The sequence below is a fragment of the Oreochromis niloticus genome, linkage group LG1 (assembly GCF_001858045.2).
Source record: "Oreochromis niloticus isolate F11D_XX linkage group LG1, O_niloticus_UMD_NMBU, whole genome shotgun sequence".
In the NCBI taxonomy this organism is placed as follows: Eukaryota; Metazoa; Chordata; class Actinopteri; order Cichliformes; family Cichlidae; genus Oreochromis; species Oreochromis niloticus.
The window spans coordinates 8,670,943-8,687,701 of NC_031965.2; the positions used below are offsets into that span (position 1 = coordinate 8,670,943).

Consider the following 16,759-nt stretch of genomic DNA (forward strand, 5'->3'; position numbering starts at 1 on the left):
GGAATATGATGAGCGCTCATAGGTATCTCTGTGGCCATGTGGATGACACATAATCTACTGTGTTCGTGTTTACTATTTTCTGTATGCTCTTCGTACATAATTACTATTTTTTAAAATAGTTCAATCTTTTTGTAGCTGAGAAAACTCAACATTTAAAGGCAGTAAATAACAGTAAATGATGAATTTGGCAATTTAACAATTTAGAGTAAGCTGTAAATATACTTTTTGCTTTTGTTCATTTACTTCAAGGTTTCTTGTGCTAACAGACGTTAAAGTAATGCACATATAGGCTAAGCACTGCATCCAAAGGAAACTCTTAGCAAACAAACAGTGATTCTCTTTTTTTCCTCCTTATTCGTGAACAATTGGGATACGACTCACTGTTAACCCTAGAGGATTTAAAGTTTAAAGGAAACACAACTGCACAGTAAGAAATAAAGATATTGTTAAGAAAGTGATAGCAGCCACTCAGTGAGTATTTGTTATAATTTATTTGTTATAAGCTGAAGGCCAGACAAGTGCTTTTCTTTATCATCTCTACAGATGAACTGCTGGCTGGTGTGTTGCTGAGAATAAAAACAGAACGGGACTTCATCCAGAAATCTGGCAATAGCAAGCTGAACACTACCTCTGAAACCAAGTTAAGTTCAGATACTTTCCAGAAAGCATACTCAGTCAGCTCTATTTAGTGCTGCAGATACCAGCTCGGCACTGCTTATCAGTTACATGTTTGGTGATGTCAGTGAGTATTTTCAGCTGCCATCCAGCCAGCTGGACGTCAGCAGTCGTCAGCAGCTGCGTCACTGCAGGCCTCATCAGATGATCACTATGTGCCCTTCTCAGACCCTTACACGAAGTGTGGCTCGCTAAAATCAGGTCAGTTATGACTGTGGACCGATTCATTTGGTGATGTCTCATTATCCTCTGTTATCCCAAATCATATTTTCTCTCGCGCACAGCATTCATTCACAGATCACCATCTCTCTTAATAGAGCCACCCTGGACCTGTTGAAGTTACATTTGTTGGCCTTGGGCCACTACAGGGCAGGACAAGAATAAAATCAGCTCATCTGGTTAGAAAATAATCAGAGCAACGTTTTTTTAAAGGACATCTTTAATGAAAATGAAAATGTACATTTGTATGATACAAATCCTCTTTAACTTGAACATCCAGGTGAGTCTGCGGGAAACACGTTAAAAATTTAGTCCACAAAACACATCTCCTAACATTTTCACCACTTTCACTATGTAATCGGAGTAAAATCAAACGAAAGTCTGGGATTCAGTTAAGTAGGTTTCTTCTTCAAATGGGCCGAAAGCATCTCTTACTGTTTTTTGTCCATTTCACTGGAACAGCTGCGCCCTATCAAACTCCAATAAATAAATAAAGTGCTCCACGTACAGCTGGATTTAGATCAGTTAATACACCTCACTAATGTTGATTGAATACATTTCACATCACTGAATATACATTTTATTGTTGTCTTTCTAAAAGTCAAATATCTAAACAGTTCATATTGCAAATTATTATGACGCTAGCGATTTAAATTATTTACAAAAAAGAAGGCACAGCATGAGAAATTATGGGTAAAATATGAATCTGATAATGGTGATAGATTGCACTGAACTGAGGACATGTTCTTATTTCCCGATTATCCACATTCCCACTTCTTTAAACGCCACTACTTCCAGTTATCACAAGCACGCTCAGACAGGACAAGCTCAGAAAAGACCTTTCCCCTCACTGAACACGTTCTTCTCTCTAGGCTGGTGGGGAGGTGGCAGTACAGACACAAAAGCAGAAAGTTTCACCCTGCACAGCATAATTTTAAAGGTACTAGTTTCTCGTTACATTAGCACATTTGTGTATCTGTGAAATAACCAAACACTTACATTAAAAGGACATAAGTGTTTTGGTTTTAAGAACTGACTCCTGGGCAGGCCTGGGAGCAACTGCCAGTACTGCTGCATTAAACAATCCTGTAAAAATAGAAAAAAAAGAACCTTTCTGATGTACTTCTACTACAAGTGATGGCCAAGTTTGAATGCCATAGAAAATACGATTCGATATTTAAAATATTAAAAACTGTAATGCAAACCATATAATAAGTCACACAATTATCAGCATCCTCACATAGTTAATACAGGAAACTATGTGTCTTGGTGAGGAAATGTGGGCTCTTACTTTCAGTAGTGATCTGTTGCACAACTTTTAGAAACGTTGGGGGAAAAAGTCTAGAAATGATTAGGAAATCATCACAATAGTGTAAGTGAAAAATCCTCTGGCAAATGAGAGAAACATTATTTAAATGAGTCACAAGGCAAATATTTACTGGTTTTAGTTTCTCAGTGGATCATTTGCTAAGATTTCTTGTTAGGTATTAGAATTGCTGGACAATCAAAAGTGATGACAATACCTTGAGCTCTAAGGTTGTGACAGTTTTTTTTTGTTTTGTTTTGTTTTTTAAATAATATTCTCATATTGCATAGACTGAGTATATAATTAATGATGGAAATCCTCACATTTAAAAACATTAGCCCTAGAAATAATTGACTTGGGCACTGATAAACAGCAGAAAATGAATGGATGAATGAATCGATGGAATAGGCTTTTAAATTTCTAAATGCCTTAGTCCACATATGACATGCACTTATCTGAAATTACACACAAAAGCATCATTTTAACTAAAGCTACTACCAACCACAGGCTAGGAAAAAGATTATATCCTTGATTTACTTTTTAATAGGTAGTATTTATTGGCCAGCAGAGCTCAATTCACTGCAACAAAAGAAAGAAGCAAATCAAGAAAACATCTTCGTCAGTCTCATAACGCATGCAATGGAAACAACACAACACAACTAAACACAGCAAAAAACCTATTTTTTATTCAGAAAAAGGCTGTCCTCCTTCACTTACACCGAAAGCAGATTAGAAAGTGATTTTTAACGGAAAGTTTAAACAAGATGAATGATTATAGTAATATGAGTCAATGCTCATAACATTTCTTTTAATTCAACTTGATAATTTAACGAATAGTGAAAAAGAAAAAAATGTTTTGAGATTGAAGGTGCTTCCTTCCTTCCGCTTTGCAGCTACCGGCTAAGGAAGGAGACCTGCTTGTCTGTCCTGCAGTTACCACCTCCCTGCCAGCAGAGGGAGCAAAACGACTTCTGTGATCATTTATTACACAATCTCCATAAATCATGCTAAACCTGCTAATCATAGCTCAATATCCATCTTGGCCAACATCCTAAAATAGCACAGCTGACATTTCTTCTTCTGTATCTTGTGAGTTTAAATCATGTAGCTCTGAACACACAGTGTATGTGTTTGTATTTGCATGTGAGTGTGGGGATGCACTATGTTTAGGACCACTGGCATGAGCAGTCAGTGGGCTCCTGGATAGTGTAGCTGACCCAGGTTGAGTTGCTGCTGCAGTAAAGCTGCACAGAGCGCCTCTGCAGCCCAGTCTCTCTGCAGCACTTGCAGAAGCGAGCGTACGTATTGATGTTGTAGTTGTAGATGCTGGCGGAAGGACACTTTCCATCACACGACACGATGTTCACCTGAAAATAGAAAGGCAGATGTCTTTCATGTAGAAGGAGCAGACAGAAGGCCATCAAATAAATGCACAAGTAAACTTTGGGAAGGAGAGGCAGCCATGTTAAGCTTAAACATGAGCAATATCAAAAACTATAAACACCAAATACTGAAAATTGAAATAACTCCTGTTGATGGCTTCAAAAAATTTAGTGTTAACTGTTCAGATGGTGCACATCAAATAATCTCCTGGAGAAATCATGACCACCACAGCTTCCAGAATACTTTCAGCTAGCCAATGACATTGCTGCACTTGCATGAACAAAAACTCTACACACACTGCAAGAAATGGAAGGTTAAAATAGGATGCTAATAACAAGCTGCAACCACTGAAAGTCAGATGTAAGGGTTTACCGGTCTGTTGCTGCGGCAGTCATTCTTCCTGATGGTCATCCTCACTGTCACCTTCTGACATGACTTTCCGTCTTCTTTGCCTGTTCACACAACAAGCCAGAAGGAATTCATTGGAATGAAGGTAAAAAATACTCATAAGATAATAAGGATCTAAACAAACAAACAGGAACAGGGAGGATGAGGACAGAGGAAGGAAGGCGATCAAGAGCCCTGAGAAGCTCAGAAGCTGTTGATCATGCAGAAGTAGTTTAGCCATACATAACATGAAAGGAATAAAACCGAGGATGTGTGTATAAGAACTTTGCAGCTAAAAGCATAAATGAGAAAACTTTCCAGTCAGGGAGAAATGATCAATGAGACTCAGCATAAACATTCAAAACTGCTGGAAGGATAAAATCTGTCATGCATTTATTCTCAACATAAATTAGCTTCGACTACAAACAAAATAAGCTGATGTTTAAATAAATATAACAAAGACAGAAACACAAACAAAACATGAAATCTGCCATCAACACACATAGCATTAAATTAAGATGTTATGGGTGCCATTTAGTTTTCTCATAATGAATCTCAGGACACTTTCTCTGCCGCTTTGACTGTCGCCTGTGTTATTAAGCTGCTGTGTCATTGATCTGGACTAAATGTATGTTAGTTTGTTTGAAGCTACTCTCTGTAGACTTACATCGTTAACTCAATTAAACTCATTTTATTGTTTATTTTAAGATTTTATTGTAAAACCAAATATTTTGTACCCCTAATCCTTCCACCCTAAAATGAATTACTGCTTCCTTGTTTGCACGGATGATACTACTAAAAGGATGAAATGCCACACACAGAAGATTCAGTTTCCCACACAGCTCCCTTGGAGGGCTGCAGCTATAGTGCAGCATCATGCAAATCTTCTACAGCAGTTCAATGAAAAAAGACCCCCAGCACTCCCAGCACCATCCCACTTCACTATCTAGTGACACATGCAGATGTCTAAGCCCGACTACTGGGCCACTACCAACAGTACATTGTTGGCAATCAACAATGCACTGCCCAAACAGTGCTAAATGGGGAAAAAGTTTATTTGTTGTGTACATGTACACATGGGATCAAGGGAAAAGGAGGAGGGGGGTGTTCTGTCCTCTCAAGTGTGATGTCCTTTTTCATGTAAACCAATTAGACTATATAATTATATTTCTAAAGCCAAGTGAGGTAGAAAGCAAGGAGGAAGCTACATCAATGATGTTTTTTTTCCACATGGACCTGGAGTGAGACAACAGTTGAGATGACTTTTCTGCAGAGGGGAGTAGGTGTCAGTCAGACTTTGGGGTTTCCTGTGTGTGTTCTGTTTTTTGTTTTTTTTTAGAGGGAGTACATTGTTGAATATCAACAATGGCACTGGCAAGCCTTGTTGTTTGGTACCTCTTTCACAGTTTGTGTTAACTGTGGGACTCAGGGGGCTAACAGGGAAAGGGAAGAGAGGGTATCCAGTACCTGGTGGGATTGGTACACGATGGTGAGCTGCAGCACATAAACCATAAACCCACTTGCATGTCTTCAGTTGCTTTTCAGTGACAAGAGCTTTAGTCATTTGGCATTTTAGAGGAAGTCTGTCATTACTTGTACTGATGACACAGAGTCCACTGAAAAGCACACTGACAGTTTTCTGATGTAAATAAAGAGAAGACAAATGTAACGGAAAACAGCAGCTGGGATCCACACGTGAGCCAATTCAGACAATGTGACTGAGGATTTTAGACTGAAACGAGCAAACTGAAGGGCAAACATGTTGAAAACATGTTGAGCGGCAGATGAAGGCACTCTTCAGTGTCAGCTGCAGCCTACAGCTCTACGCTAACTACACAACTGCTGCTGTAATGCTCTCATTAGATACTCACACGTCTTGCAGCATCCATCCATGTAGCTTACAACAGTTCCACCGATCTGAGTGAAGACGAGAGTCACAACGTTAACACAAACACAGAAAATTAATTTTATCTCCACAGTTTATCAAAGTTCAGAATCTGTGCTTGACATTCTTAAGCTAAACTTTTGTGTAACTACTGAACATGCCGTTGATTCATTAATCAAACTTTTTAAGTCAGCTACCATTATTCTGTAGAAATATGACATCTTGCAGTAGTTTTAATTACTTTGAGGCTGCTTAAACTTAAATTTAATATGGATCAGCCTGGCTGTCTGTTTGAGAATCACTTTTTTGCATCATTATCACACAACAAAATGTTTTTGATGAAAAAAAAGATCTCTACAGAACATGTGTGTATTAAGACTGCAAGATTTCCCTTCCAAAGGATACGTTAACACATTATAACCTGTGTGTGTGTGTGTGTGTTGCATGCTGCATGCTGACCTTCATACACTCTGTTTCATTGAAGGGAGGGCAGCTGAAGGAGTAGGAGATGAGTGTGGGCCCAGCCACAGTGTCTGTGCAGTCAAACTTCATGCAGTTTGATACCCAGGATCTTCCCGGCTGAAAAACACTGACGACATCAGCAACCGAACTACAATGACCAACTTAATTTGACTTACAGCAACATGGGAAAGAGATTGGTGACGTATGATCAGCCTTCTTACTTTGTGTGAGTCCGCCTGAGATCATTTTTAAATCAAAGCTGGATAAAGTTAGGACTAAGACCAAGTCAATGTGCTGTTAAGTCGGACTATAATTGTCAAATCACCATCGACTAATTAAACTAACAGTAATCAATTTCAAAGATAAGAAAAAATATACAGTAATAAGTATTGTGTTGCTGAGGTTAAACAAAAAACTACATAATATGCTAGCTAGCTAATATGCCAGCTTGCTAACTTCGTCTCAGTTCCCACCAGCAGACCAAAGTGTTACACAAGTACACATCAAGACTGAAGAATAATGTAAAGGACTGTTTATATAATATTGTGGCATGTTGGGAGCGGCTAGTTATCTCCCATCATGCCTCGGGTTGTGTTTCCAATTTAAGACGATTAAACTGTGTATTTGCATTTGTTATGGCTACGTAACTCGTATGACTGTTCCTGTTCACTGATAGATGTTTTGATAGAAAGACATGTTACACCATCAGTGAGTTCATGTGCGAGCACAGTGTAGCATGGGGAACTGTTCAATAAAGAGCTCCCCTTTCCTGTTTGGGGTGGAATAACAGACTCAACCTCTGTGTGGGTCCTTTGTTGTTAAGATTCCTCAGTTCGCCACAATATAGTGTGTATGTTAAAATAGTTTGTTATTTGGATGCAAAATGTTGCTGAACATCTTTTCCTACCTTATAGAGACCTGTTGTTCCATTATCATGCTCATAGATGCAGGAAATATTCTTACAGACTCCGCAGCACGTCGACTGGTCTTTGGGAGGCACGTAGATTTGATTCTGAAAAACAAACATGATTACTTTCTTTTTCATTTAAAATACTGTGACAGTGAGTTTTAATGAGTTAACAATCATAACCACTTATCCAAAGATTAACTGTGACAGTTCAAACAAAATTAAAAGCTTCTAGATTCGTGCTCCGCTCTCAGGGGAGAAACATGCAAGTCATTTATGCATTCTGCTGTGGTATCTGTGACAATGCACCGATCTGCTGAGTTTAATGTTGCTCTGTGTTTAGTACGTCACACACCAGCGAGAAAGCATTCATAACATAAATGACGCTAACAGGTTTTTGTTTTGTTTTTTTAAATAGTTTTTTTCTCCTGCTTCAGCAACAAGTTCTGTTTGTGTGCAGCAGTTTATTAGTTGAACTTTGGTCAAGTGAGATGACACAGCTGAAATGTGTAGGTTGCCAGTCCAACATAGGGCCAATACAGTGAGGCAGACAACCAAACATACCTGAGTAAAGATACCAAGAGAGGAAGACCCCCACTCAAGCAGGAACCTTCCCCCTGCTTGTCTGGGGGCAACAGTGTTAATCAATGTGCTTTTAAGTCAAAACTACTAAAAAATCACAACTTTAGAGTGGGCTCAGATGTCTACTTTTGTTCACTCCTTTAAGAGAACCATCAAATACTTATCTAGATCACAGTCCATCACTATTTACAGGTTATTTTAATGTGTGAAGTACAGACAGAAAGTGATACGTTTCCTTGTCATAGGCAAGTACACAGACTAATGAGAATTAAAATCCAAATGCAATCTTGACTCTGAGCTGAATTTTGGTGAAGACCCATTAGGCAATAATTGTATGTTCGATTAAAACTTTCTGATAGAGAACACTCCCGCTAAAAATCCCATCAAAATATTTTCAACAATTTGACAGGTTATGCAACCAATTCATATGGAATAACAGACATCCTAGAATAAAGCTTAAAAAGCTACAGCAACCAGTGGAGTCGGGTGGCCTGGGGGTCCCAAATTTACTGTTTTACCATTATGCTTTTAGTCTGAGACACATGGTTCATTGGGCTCTCTCTCCAGAACGAGCCCCCCCATGGTTTAGTCTTGAGAGTACCTTTTGCTCACCACTCCCTCCGATGCACATTTTAACCACCAAGCTCTCACCAGATATACAAACCCACCCCATTCTTTCGTTCCTGCAGACGGTCTGGAAGAAGGTGGCCTTGCCATTAAATTTTTACTCCCACCTTCATACTGAGGCTTCCATATGGCTCAATCCCAAACCCTGCATTAATAAGTCTCCATTTTTTTGGAGACTGTGGGTCCAGAGAGGAATACTTGTTCTTGGAGACCTGTATCAGGGGAGAATTCTCAAGTCCTTCAATGACCTTAAAGCAGTTTCAGTTGCCACAGAGTCAGTTTATGAGGTATTTGCAGCATTTATTGCTCAAAACCTTTGGTTCTTCCTCTACACCTCCTCCAACTATTGACTATCTCAGCTACATCAAAAAAACCTTTGAGGGAGGTCGGGAAGTCTCTAAATATTACTCAATGCTTGTTAAGGGCACGAGTAAAGGGCTACCCGCCCTACGGTTAGCTTGGGAAGCTAACCGTAGGGCGGTTTAGGTCAAGAATGGATCAAGAATGGACTACAATTTTGCAGAATAGTAAAAAGATGTCCAGGGAACTTAGAACTAGACTAATCCAATTCAAATTATTATACCAAATTTACTGGTCACCACACAGACTTTACAGGGCGAACCTCATACAGTCCCCCAAATGCTGGAGATGTCAGACTGGGGTGGGCACATTGACCCATATGATTTGGAGCTATCCTATCAAATCAACTATATGATGGAATATTCCTTTTTAGCCAAGACTATTCGTTTTGGGGGACTCATCACTCCTTAAACATGCTCTGCCAAAGGCTGCTGAGCGGGTACAGACTGCATTAATGATGGGGCGTAAACTCATTATCTCCCAGTGGAAGGCCCCTTCCACCCCACCTGTCTCTGTATGGCATATTCAACTGAGTAGACTCGCTGCACTAGAACAACTCTCATACAGGCATCTAAATAAAGTGGAGAGCTTCCACCTGAAGTGGGGTCCATATCTGTTCAGAATAAAAGGATCAGACTAGAACTTAGTCTAGTTCTAGTCTAACAGACATTGGGATTCTGACGAAGCACTCTCAGAGATGACAGAGTGTGGCATGCAGCATGACCCACGTAGTCAAAGGCTTTTGTGGCTTTTTTTTGTTTTGGGGTTTTTTGTTTGTTTGTTTGTTGTTTATCTCTTGTTTTGTTTGTCCCCCCCTCATTTTGGTTTTGTATTCTCTACTGTTCTGCTGTTATGCTGATGTTATTTTTATGTGATGTGATCTGTATCTACAGTGGACTGTAGTGTTCTAAAAATTCAATAAAATATTAATCACAAAAAAAAAACAACTTTCTGGTAGAATTGTAAACTCGTTTTTCTTTTGAACAATCTCAAAACTAGCTCTTCTCATATTTAACACATTTTTAATGAGAAAATAAAGAGAAGCAGGATCAACAATGAGTATGGAACCTTAACCTAAAGTCAGTGAGATCAAGATCTTCAATAATCCTCGGGATTAATAAAGTATTCTGATTCTGATTCTGATTAAAAGGTCAGTGCTGGTGTGTCGCAGTCTTACTGGTTGGCATTGGTTAGAGCAGTTGACGCTGAAAGTGCGGAGCACGTGGAAGCCGCTTGCTGGGTCGAGGTTGCGGCTGCACTGCCGGCTGTGACACAAACCGTCGTCTCCACGCTCCACCAGAGTCTGACCGGGCCTCAACACTCCTCGCTCTCCAAACACACACACAGCCTCACGCACTAAACACACAGAGATCAGAGGTCAGAGGGTCCAAAGTTGCAGGCTGCACTTACTAAAGTCAAGTGGTAAAAACATCTATTTTAAACTGATCAAACATTAGACAAACAGAATAAAAACAACATGTCCTAATGTGCACTCTGGCTCAGTTCAGAGCAGGTTTGGTAAGATTAAACTTAAAATGAATTCCTTGTCAGAACATACCACACTTGTATCTTTTGCAGGCACACTGGTTCTGTGGATCAGCTAGAAAGGCCCGGTCCAGCTGGGCAGCCTCCCCCTGCAGAACACACACAGAGAACCAGGGTTACAGATTTGTATTAATGCACACAGAATATACAAAGAGTACATTGCACAAGGAACCCAAGACACAAACATTTGCAAAAAATATTAAAACACACAGAGCCAGCAGACAGACACAAGGATATATGACCCATAAAGTCAGGTTTTATGAGCAATAATCTGGAGGTACAGTGTATTCAACAGGTTATTTATTAGCTACTACAAAGTCAGGACTTACCAGGCCACATTTTGGGGAGGCGATCTTTTCACAGGAACACTCTGAAGACAGAAAATACAAATAACTATTATTAAGTTGTTTAGCTGAGATGACACCACACAACACCAGAAACTCTGCTTTGTCATAAAACAAATTTAATGTCATTTTAAATTGTGGTTCTAAAAAGATGTGACAAGCCTAGCACTGATCTGAAATAGAGGCCTTGGAGTAATTTTATTGTTCCTATCATGGAATGGTTTTTCCCTCATACCGCATGTTTGGTTGGGACAGCAGTGACCAGGATTGGACACAGAAACCACTGACATCCCGACAGGACAAGTGAGCTGAGGACACCTGTAGGGCTCACACACTGTGCAAACACATACACAGAAAGAAAAACATGCATGTCATTTATGCATTCTAGCTGTCTAATAGTTGGATAATTTTAACATGAAGTGGATCAGCGCATTTTTATTCTTGGACTCCACTGCAGTGACTTTACATGAGTCATGGTTCAGAACAACACATGGCCTACTACACATGGCCTCGCTACCAGAGATGGGCAGTAATTTGTTAAAGCAACGCGTTACTGTAATCCAATTACTTTTTTCAAGTAACGAGTAAAGTAACGGTTTACTATTGCAAAAAGAAGTACTTGGATTGCTGTTACTTTCCTGTAAACACGCTGTGTTACTGTGTTACTAAACCGTGATTTCATTTGTGAGAGTGTCTCATGACAATGACGTACGAGTGTGCAACGTCTGTGGCAGCAACAGACGTGTGTAGATCAACAATGAATAATATATGGAGTGCGAGAGAGAGTATGACCATTAAAGCTTGGAAGCACTGACATTGCTTTGAATTTGATTCCGTAAAAAGTGACAAAAAACATTAGCGTCCGCTCTACACCCTGTGTTTGAAGAAAACGTCTTTCTACAGCGAAAAATTAAACTTTAAATCTAAGCAAACACCGAGCACGCTGCCACAGGAATGTGAAATTTACAGAGAAACCCCTGGATCCCCCCACCGACATGACTGTTGAGGCACCGGGCAAACCTCCACCGATGGAATATGCTGAAAAAATAGAATTGGGCTGAATAATATTGCTTCATTAAGTATTCATGTTTTTTAAAAGTAACTAATTACTTTTGAAACTAAGTAATCAGTAAAGTAATGGGATTACTTTCTTAGAGAAGTAATCAGTAATTAGTGACTAATTACTATTTTCAAGTAACGACCAACACTGCTCGCTACACACCAGCTTTTTTCTGAGTGGCCCCTCCTAAACAGAACGTTTGAACAGGAACATGGGCTTGCATATCAGAGATATTCACTCTCACTGACATCATACAGAACCAAGGGTAGAAAAAAACTGTCCAAAACCCAGAGTCTGCAGCCTGAGCTTTTGGCTCTCAGGGATTACTTATGCACACACTGGCCTTATTATTTGAATCTCTAAGCAAGTCTAATGTGTACAGCCACCTTTGTAACAGTAGACGTATGAGAGAAAATTAGGAAAGTATAATAATTCCCTTCTAAGTAACAAAGAATTTAATTTTACAATTTTAAAATGATCCAACTATCAAAAAGCTTAAGTTTAAGAACCAAGAGTAAAAGCTGAGAACCCAGATCTTTGTCACAGTTATATGTCACAGATATTTACAAAAAACACAAGTGACGCATTAAATCAGCCGACCTTAGACCTTTTCACTTTTTTACTTCAACTATTAGCTAAAGCTACAGATGTGAGTGTGTGAGTGAAAGCGCTTGTGCTCTGACCACAGTGGTAGGTGGGGCAGCAGCGATCCGTGGTGTTGCTGTCGACAGTCAGAATCTCACCATCCTGGCAGAGGGGAGGCGTCTCCACACAGGGAGCACACACTGCATGAAAACATACTTTTGTAACCGCACCGACAACTTTAAATAATTCTCTAATGTTGTGCCACAGAACAGAGAAGTTAATGTGATCAGTTTTTTTGAACTGACTGCAGATGTCGGCGAGACAGCAGCTGCCTTCAGCTCTGCTGGCGATCAGAATCTGGTCGTCTCTGCAGGTGGGAATGTCTGACTCACAGAGCACTGGATCACATTCTGCAACACAACAAAGATTTGCTTTCTCTTTTTTTTATACTTTTGATAGTTTAACTTGTCAAGATTACAAGAAATAAGACAAATGTCCGCCTCTGTGTGCCTACAGGTTGCAAGATTGGTGATAATCTTGCATGTGCTCTAGAGGGGCAACAATGACACAGCCCCGAAACAGGAATGGTTTTACAGGTGAAGGACACTGACCTTTTTCCCTCATCATCTTTTCTGATAGTTTTTTCACTAGTTTTGCATTTGGCTTGGGTCAGTGTCACTGCAGGTAGCATGAGATGAGGTGATACCTAGACCCTACAGATCACATCATCATTTTAATTTTCAGGTGTTTTTGAATTCAGGTCTCTGCAGGCTGATCACACTACCCAGTCCATATGCATATAGATATCCCACATATTTTTTCCGTTGAGATCTTACATGTTTTTAAAGTGTTTCTTTAATTTTCTTGAGCAATGTAGATATGCTTTATACAAGAGGTAACCTAACCTAATTATGATACAAGCATGAAATTGTCTAATCTAAGGCTCTGTAAGAAAGCTGTGGGTTTTTGTTTGTTTTTTTTATTCGTCTTTGAAAACTGCTCTGCAGTTTTGAATGTGCAATGTTGCCTCTGTAAACTATGACTTTAAGGCATTACAGTAAATATATTATATAAAATAATTGCTCGTGTGCAGTACTTACACAGCACTTAAACTACAGTGTGATAGTTTTAAAAATGTGTCATCATCTGTCAATGATCACAGTGTACATAATAAGTGGTCAACTGGAAACTCACCACAAACATAGTCTGGACAGCAGGAGTCCTGTCTGTAGTATGACACCAGCTTCTCCCCATATTTGCACTCAGGAGGGAGCTGGTCACACAGGCTCTGGTTACATACTGCAAAGTTAGAAATCCCATTGTCTCATTAGATAGCTCATTCTTTTTTCTGTTTATTATGTCATAAATCAAAACAGTCTCAGATCTGAAGAGTAACACTTATTGATTTGGAGGCTATCTTGCATGTTTCAGACAAAAGCACTTAAACTCACCACAGACTTTTTGTGGGCAACAGCTGGTGTCATCGGCCAGGCTGATGATCACCTCCCCTGCTCGACGGCACACAGGCGCCACCATGCTGGAGCAGTTGTATTCCACAGGAATGATGGTATCATTGTCGCAGTGATACATGCAGCAGGCATCCTTCGAGGCTTTCCAAACCTCGCCATGTGAACGAGGAACACCACCGCTGTCGGTGCAGGCTGCAGACAAACATACACTCTATTTTAGCTACACATGACTACAATGAATCTTTTAAAGCTTAAACAGAATGTGGTTCAGCTGACTGATGCTGATTTAAATTGGAAACTCGGAAACTTTCCCAAACTAAGAAATAACTGTATAAGAATGACCTTTCACACAGATTTCAATGTAGGGCTATATTTATAGAGTATTTATAAAGTGGTGCTTTTGTTATAACTTGCCAATCATTAGTTTCTAAAGATAATGAAATGGGTCTGAGAATAGATGACAAGACAAAAGACAAAATTTCAAGTTATGTAAGTTTCAAAGTGCATAGAGTTTTGCTTTGTGCTCTGTTGGTAAACTGGGCTCTTACCGCATTTGTCAGGTGGGATGCAGAGTGCCGAGTATGGCCGGTGAAGGAGCGTTCCCTCAGGGCACACGCAGCCCTCAGTCAGGCCAGAACACTGATCTGGATCAGAATCAAAGTCGTGGTTGGGGCAGGACTGAGACGTGCAGGCTGGCAGACAGGCCTGATACCTCAGAGTGTCGGGACACACAAAGGCTGCAGGAGGAGACGCAGACATGTCAGTGCCATCAGTGCATTATTTAGCACTTTCTCTAAAAACAGATCAATGGGATTAACTGGAGACCAAAATCAAAGCAGAGTTGCTCGAATGGAAGCAAATATAACAGAGGTTGTGACAGCTGGATATTAAGAAAAAGAAGAAGAAGAACTTTATTGTCATTGTAGTTATACAACGAAATTTGTTTGGTAGCTCACAGAGGCCAGCGGCAATAAAACAAGAAGCAGCATAGTAACATAATAACTGTAGTATGCTGATTTCGGATTTCAAGCAGTTCAGCTCGTCCATAGTGTAATTGTTGCGTTAGTGCCTGACAGAGTAAACTAAATACACTTAAAAAAAACAAAAACGCTGCTGTATGTCTGGGAGCTCCGAGCCGCTGCGTCTGAACTGAAGTGTTTGCTTGCTACACAACAAGGTTTAATCTGACAACAATCTTACGGCAGTAATTTGGACTCCTCCACTCAATGCAGATATTGAATTTGTGACAGGAAGCCACATAAGCAGCCAGAGCCACACACTGGTTGTTCACATACTCCAAATCTCGTACCCAAACCTCACAAAACGTGGTGGGTGGGACCTAAAAACAAAGAAAGAGCAATTACTTGAAACTAGTAATATTGTTACATTAGTATATTTGAATACCTCAATTGTGTAATTATATTTGCAACATTCTGCAGTCATTTAAAACAATCTTTATGCTCTTTTGTCATCTTCTACTCAGAAATAACAGAAAGCTGATCTAATTCAGATTCCCTGTAACTAAATACATCTGAAAATGAATGAATGTATGGATTTACATACAAAAGCATGGCAGGGGGTAAAGGCCTGGTTCTGCAGCATGAAGAAGCAGCTGGAGCAGTCACTGGTAGAGCAGTTGAGCTCACGGCGGCGGCTGTGGCTGATGTAACTTGTGGTGTTGGGAACCTGCCAGCTGTCGATGAACACAGCTGGATCTTCACTTTCACCCACTGTGGTCCCATTTGCCAAAATCAGGTCGTTTGATGGGTCTCCATCACAGAAGCCTAAAATATGCATTTGCATCATAAACATCACCTCAGTCATGACATATCATGACGTTTGTGTCCGCAAATGTGAAATAATGTTTTGGTGGTGTGCCGAGAAAAACAGGGTCACTATGCCACAGGTTTTAAACCTACCAGAATGATATCTTTACTGTGTAATGTTAAAAAGAAAGAAAAATGAACGTGTTTTCTTACCACAAAGGCCCATGGTGGGCAGCTTGTTGCTGGAACTGTCAGTGTCGATGACCATCATCCCTGTACTGTGGTACCACTGTAACTTAAGACCGGCCGGGCTGCGGATCAGGTACATGTTGCCTGTGTCGTAAATCTCAAAGCCGTACTTTTTGAATCGCGGTTTAGCATACCGTGAATTGACATACAGCTGAAAGAAAGCATCAAGAGCTAAATGTCATCACGTAGATTTTTATCAGTGTTTTAGCTTTAATCAGAAGAGTGTCTCCTACCCTCCTCTGCAGCCTGTTGATAATGATGTGGTTGGATTTATGGGTGATGTTGAGTGCCACCAGACACAAGTTGGTAAAATTCCAGAAGAGCTTTAAAAAGCAAAAGAAACTCAGATGACAAAACAGAAACTTTTGTCCAATTCACTGTCAGAGCAACTGGCATGTGTGACATTTACTCACTGGTGACTGTGAGTCAGCTGGACACTCCTGAACCAGAACACTGACAGTTTCATTGGGCAGCTGGGTCACTATAAAAGAGGCAGCCTTGTAGATGGCAACGCTGTTCCCATCAAACGTGATCACGTTCAGATCAGGGAACATTGTGCATCGACCTGGCACAGTAGGGATACCAAAGAGCACAGTTAAAGATAACAATCTGCCAAAGCCAGATATTTATGGGAGACATTTAAGAATTATCATCATTCAGTCAGAGCAAAATTTAAAAGTGTGAAGCAGATTTTCTTGTAAAAAGAAAATTTCATGTGCTTCCTTCATTTATGCGTTTTCTCACATGGACAGTCCCACTTAGGGCAGCACTTGTCTCCATTTACAAGGATAGCAAAGCCAAGCAGGCCACAGTTCGGAGGGTCGGCAGTGTAAGGGCAGCTCTGGGATTTGTTGAACAGGACGAGCTGGTTGTTGACACATATGTACTTGGTGCAATCATCAACGACCTCTGCATATGGAGGCTGATGCAAAAAAAAACAAACAATAA

At 40.1% G+C, this 16,759-nt stretch overlaps 1 protein-coding gene across 4 annotated transcripts in view; it reads right to left on the minus strand.

The window, feature by feature from the left end:
- Positions 1 to 1,295: 1,295 nt before the first annotated feature.
- otog (otogelin) overlaps positions 1,296 to 16,759 on the minus strand; it is a 76,602-nt gene continuing 61,138 nt past the window's right edge. For all 4 annotated transcript variants that reach the window (XM_019355617.2, XM_019355615.2, XM_019355616.2 and 1 more), the window contains 20 exons: positions 16,556 to 16,733; positions 16,225 to 16,376; positions 16,045 to 16,134; positions 15,776 to 15,962; positions 15,360 to 15,580; positions 14,997 to 15,135; positions 14,345 to 14,533; positions 13,779 to 13,988; positions 13,522 to 13,626; positions 12,633 to 12,737; positions 12,426 to 12,527; positions 10,918 to 11,016; positions 10,668 to 10,708; positions 10,352 to 10,427; positions 9,971 to 10,149; positions 7,225 to 7,329; positions 6,315 to 6,434; positions 5,842 to 5,887; positions 3,956 to 4,035; positions 1,296 to 3,567 (listed from right to left, as the gene is read on the minus strand). In XM_019355617.2, coding sequence (XP_019211162.1) covers positions 3,367 to 3,567; positions 3,956 to 4,035; positions 5,842 to 5,887; positions 6,315 to 6,434; positions 7,225 to 7,329; positions 9,971 to 10,149; positions 10,352 to 10,427; positions 10,668 to 10,708; positions 10,918 to 11,016; positions 12,426 to 12,527; positions 12,633 to 12,737; positions 13,522 to 13,626; positions 13,779 to 13,988; positions 14,345 to 14,533; positions 14,997 to 15,135; positions 15,360 to 15,580; positions 15,776 to 15,962; positions 16,045 to 16,134; positions 16,225 to 16,376; positions 16,556 to 16,733 — 2,625 coding nt within the window. In that variant the 3' untranslated portion in view covers positions 1,296 to 3,366. The remainder of the gene's footprint in view (positions 3,568 to 3,955; positions 4,036 to 5,841; positions 5,888 to 6,314; positions 6,435 to 7,224; positions 7,330 to 9,970; positions 10,150 to 10,351; positions 10,428 to 10,667; positions 10,709 to 10,917; positions 11,017 to 12,425; positions 12,528 to 12,632; positions 12,738 to 13,521; positions 13,627 to 13,778; positions 13,989 to 14,344; positions 14,534 to 14,996; positions 15,136 to 15,359; positions 15,581 to 15,775; positions 15,963 to 16,044; positions 16,135 to 16,224; positions 16,377 to 16,555; positions 16,734 to 16,759) is intronic.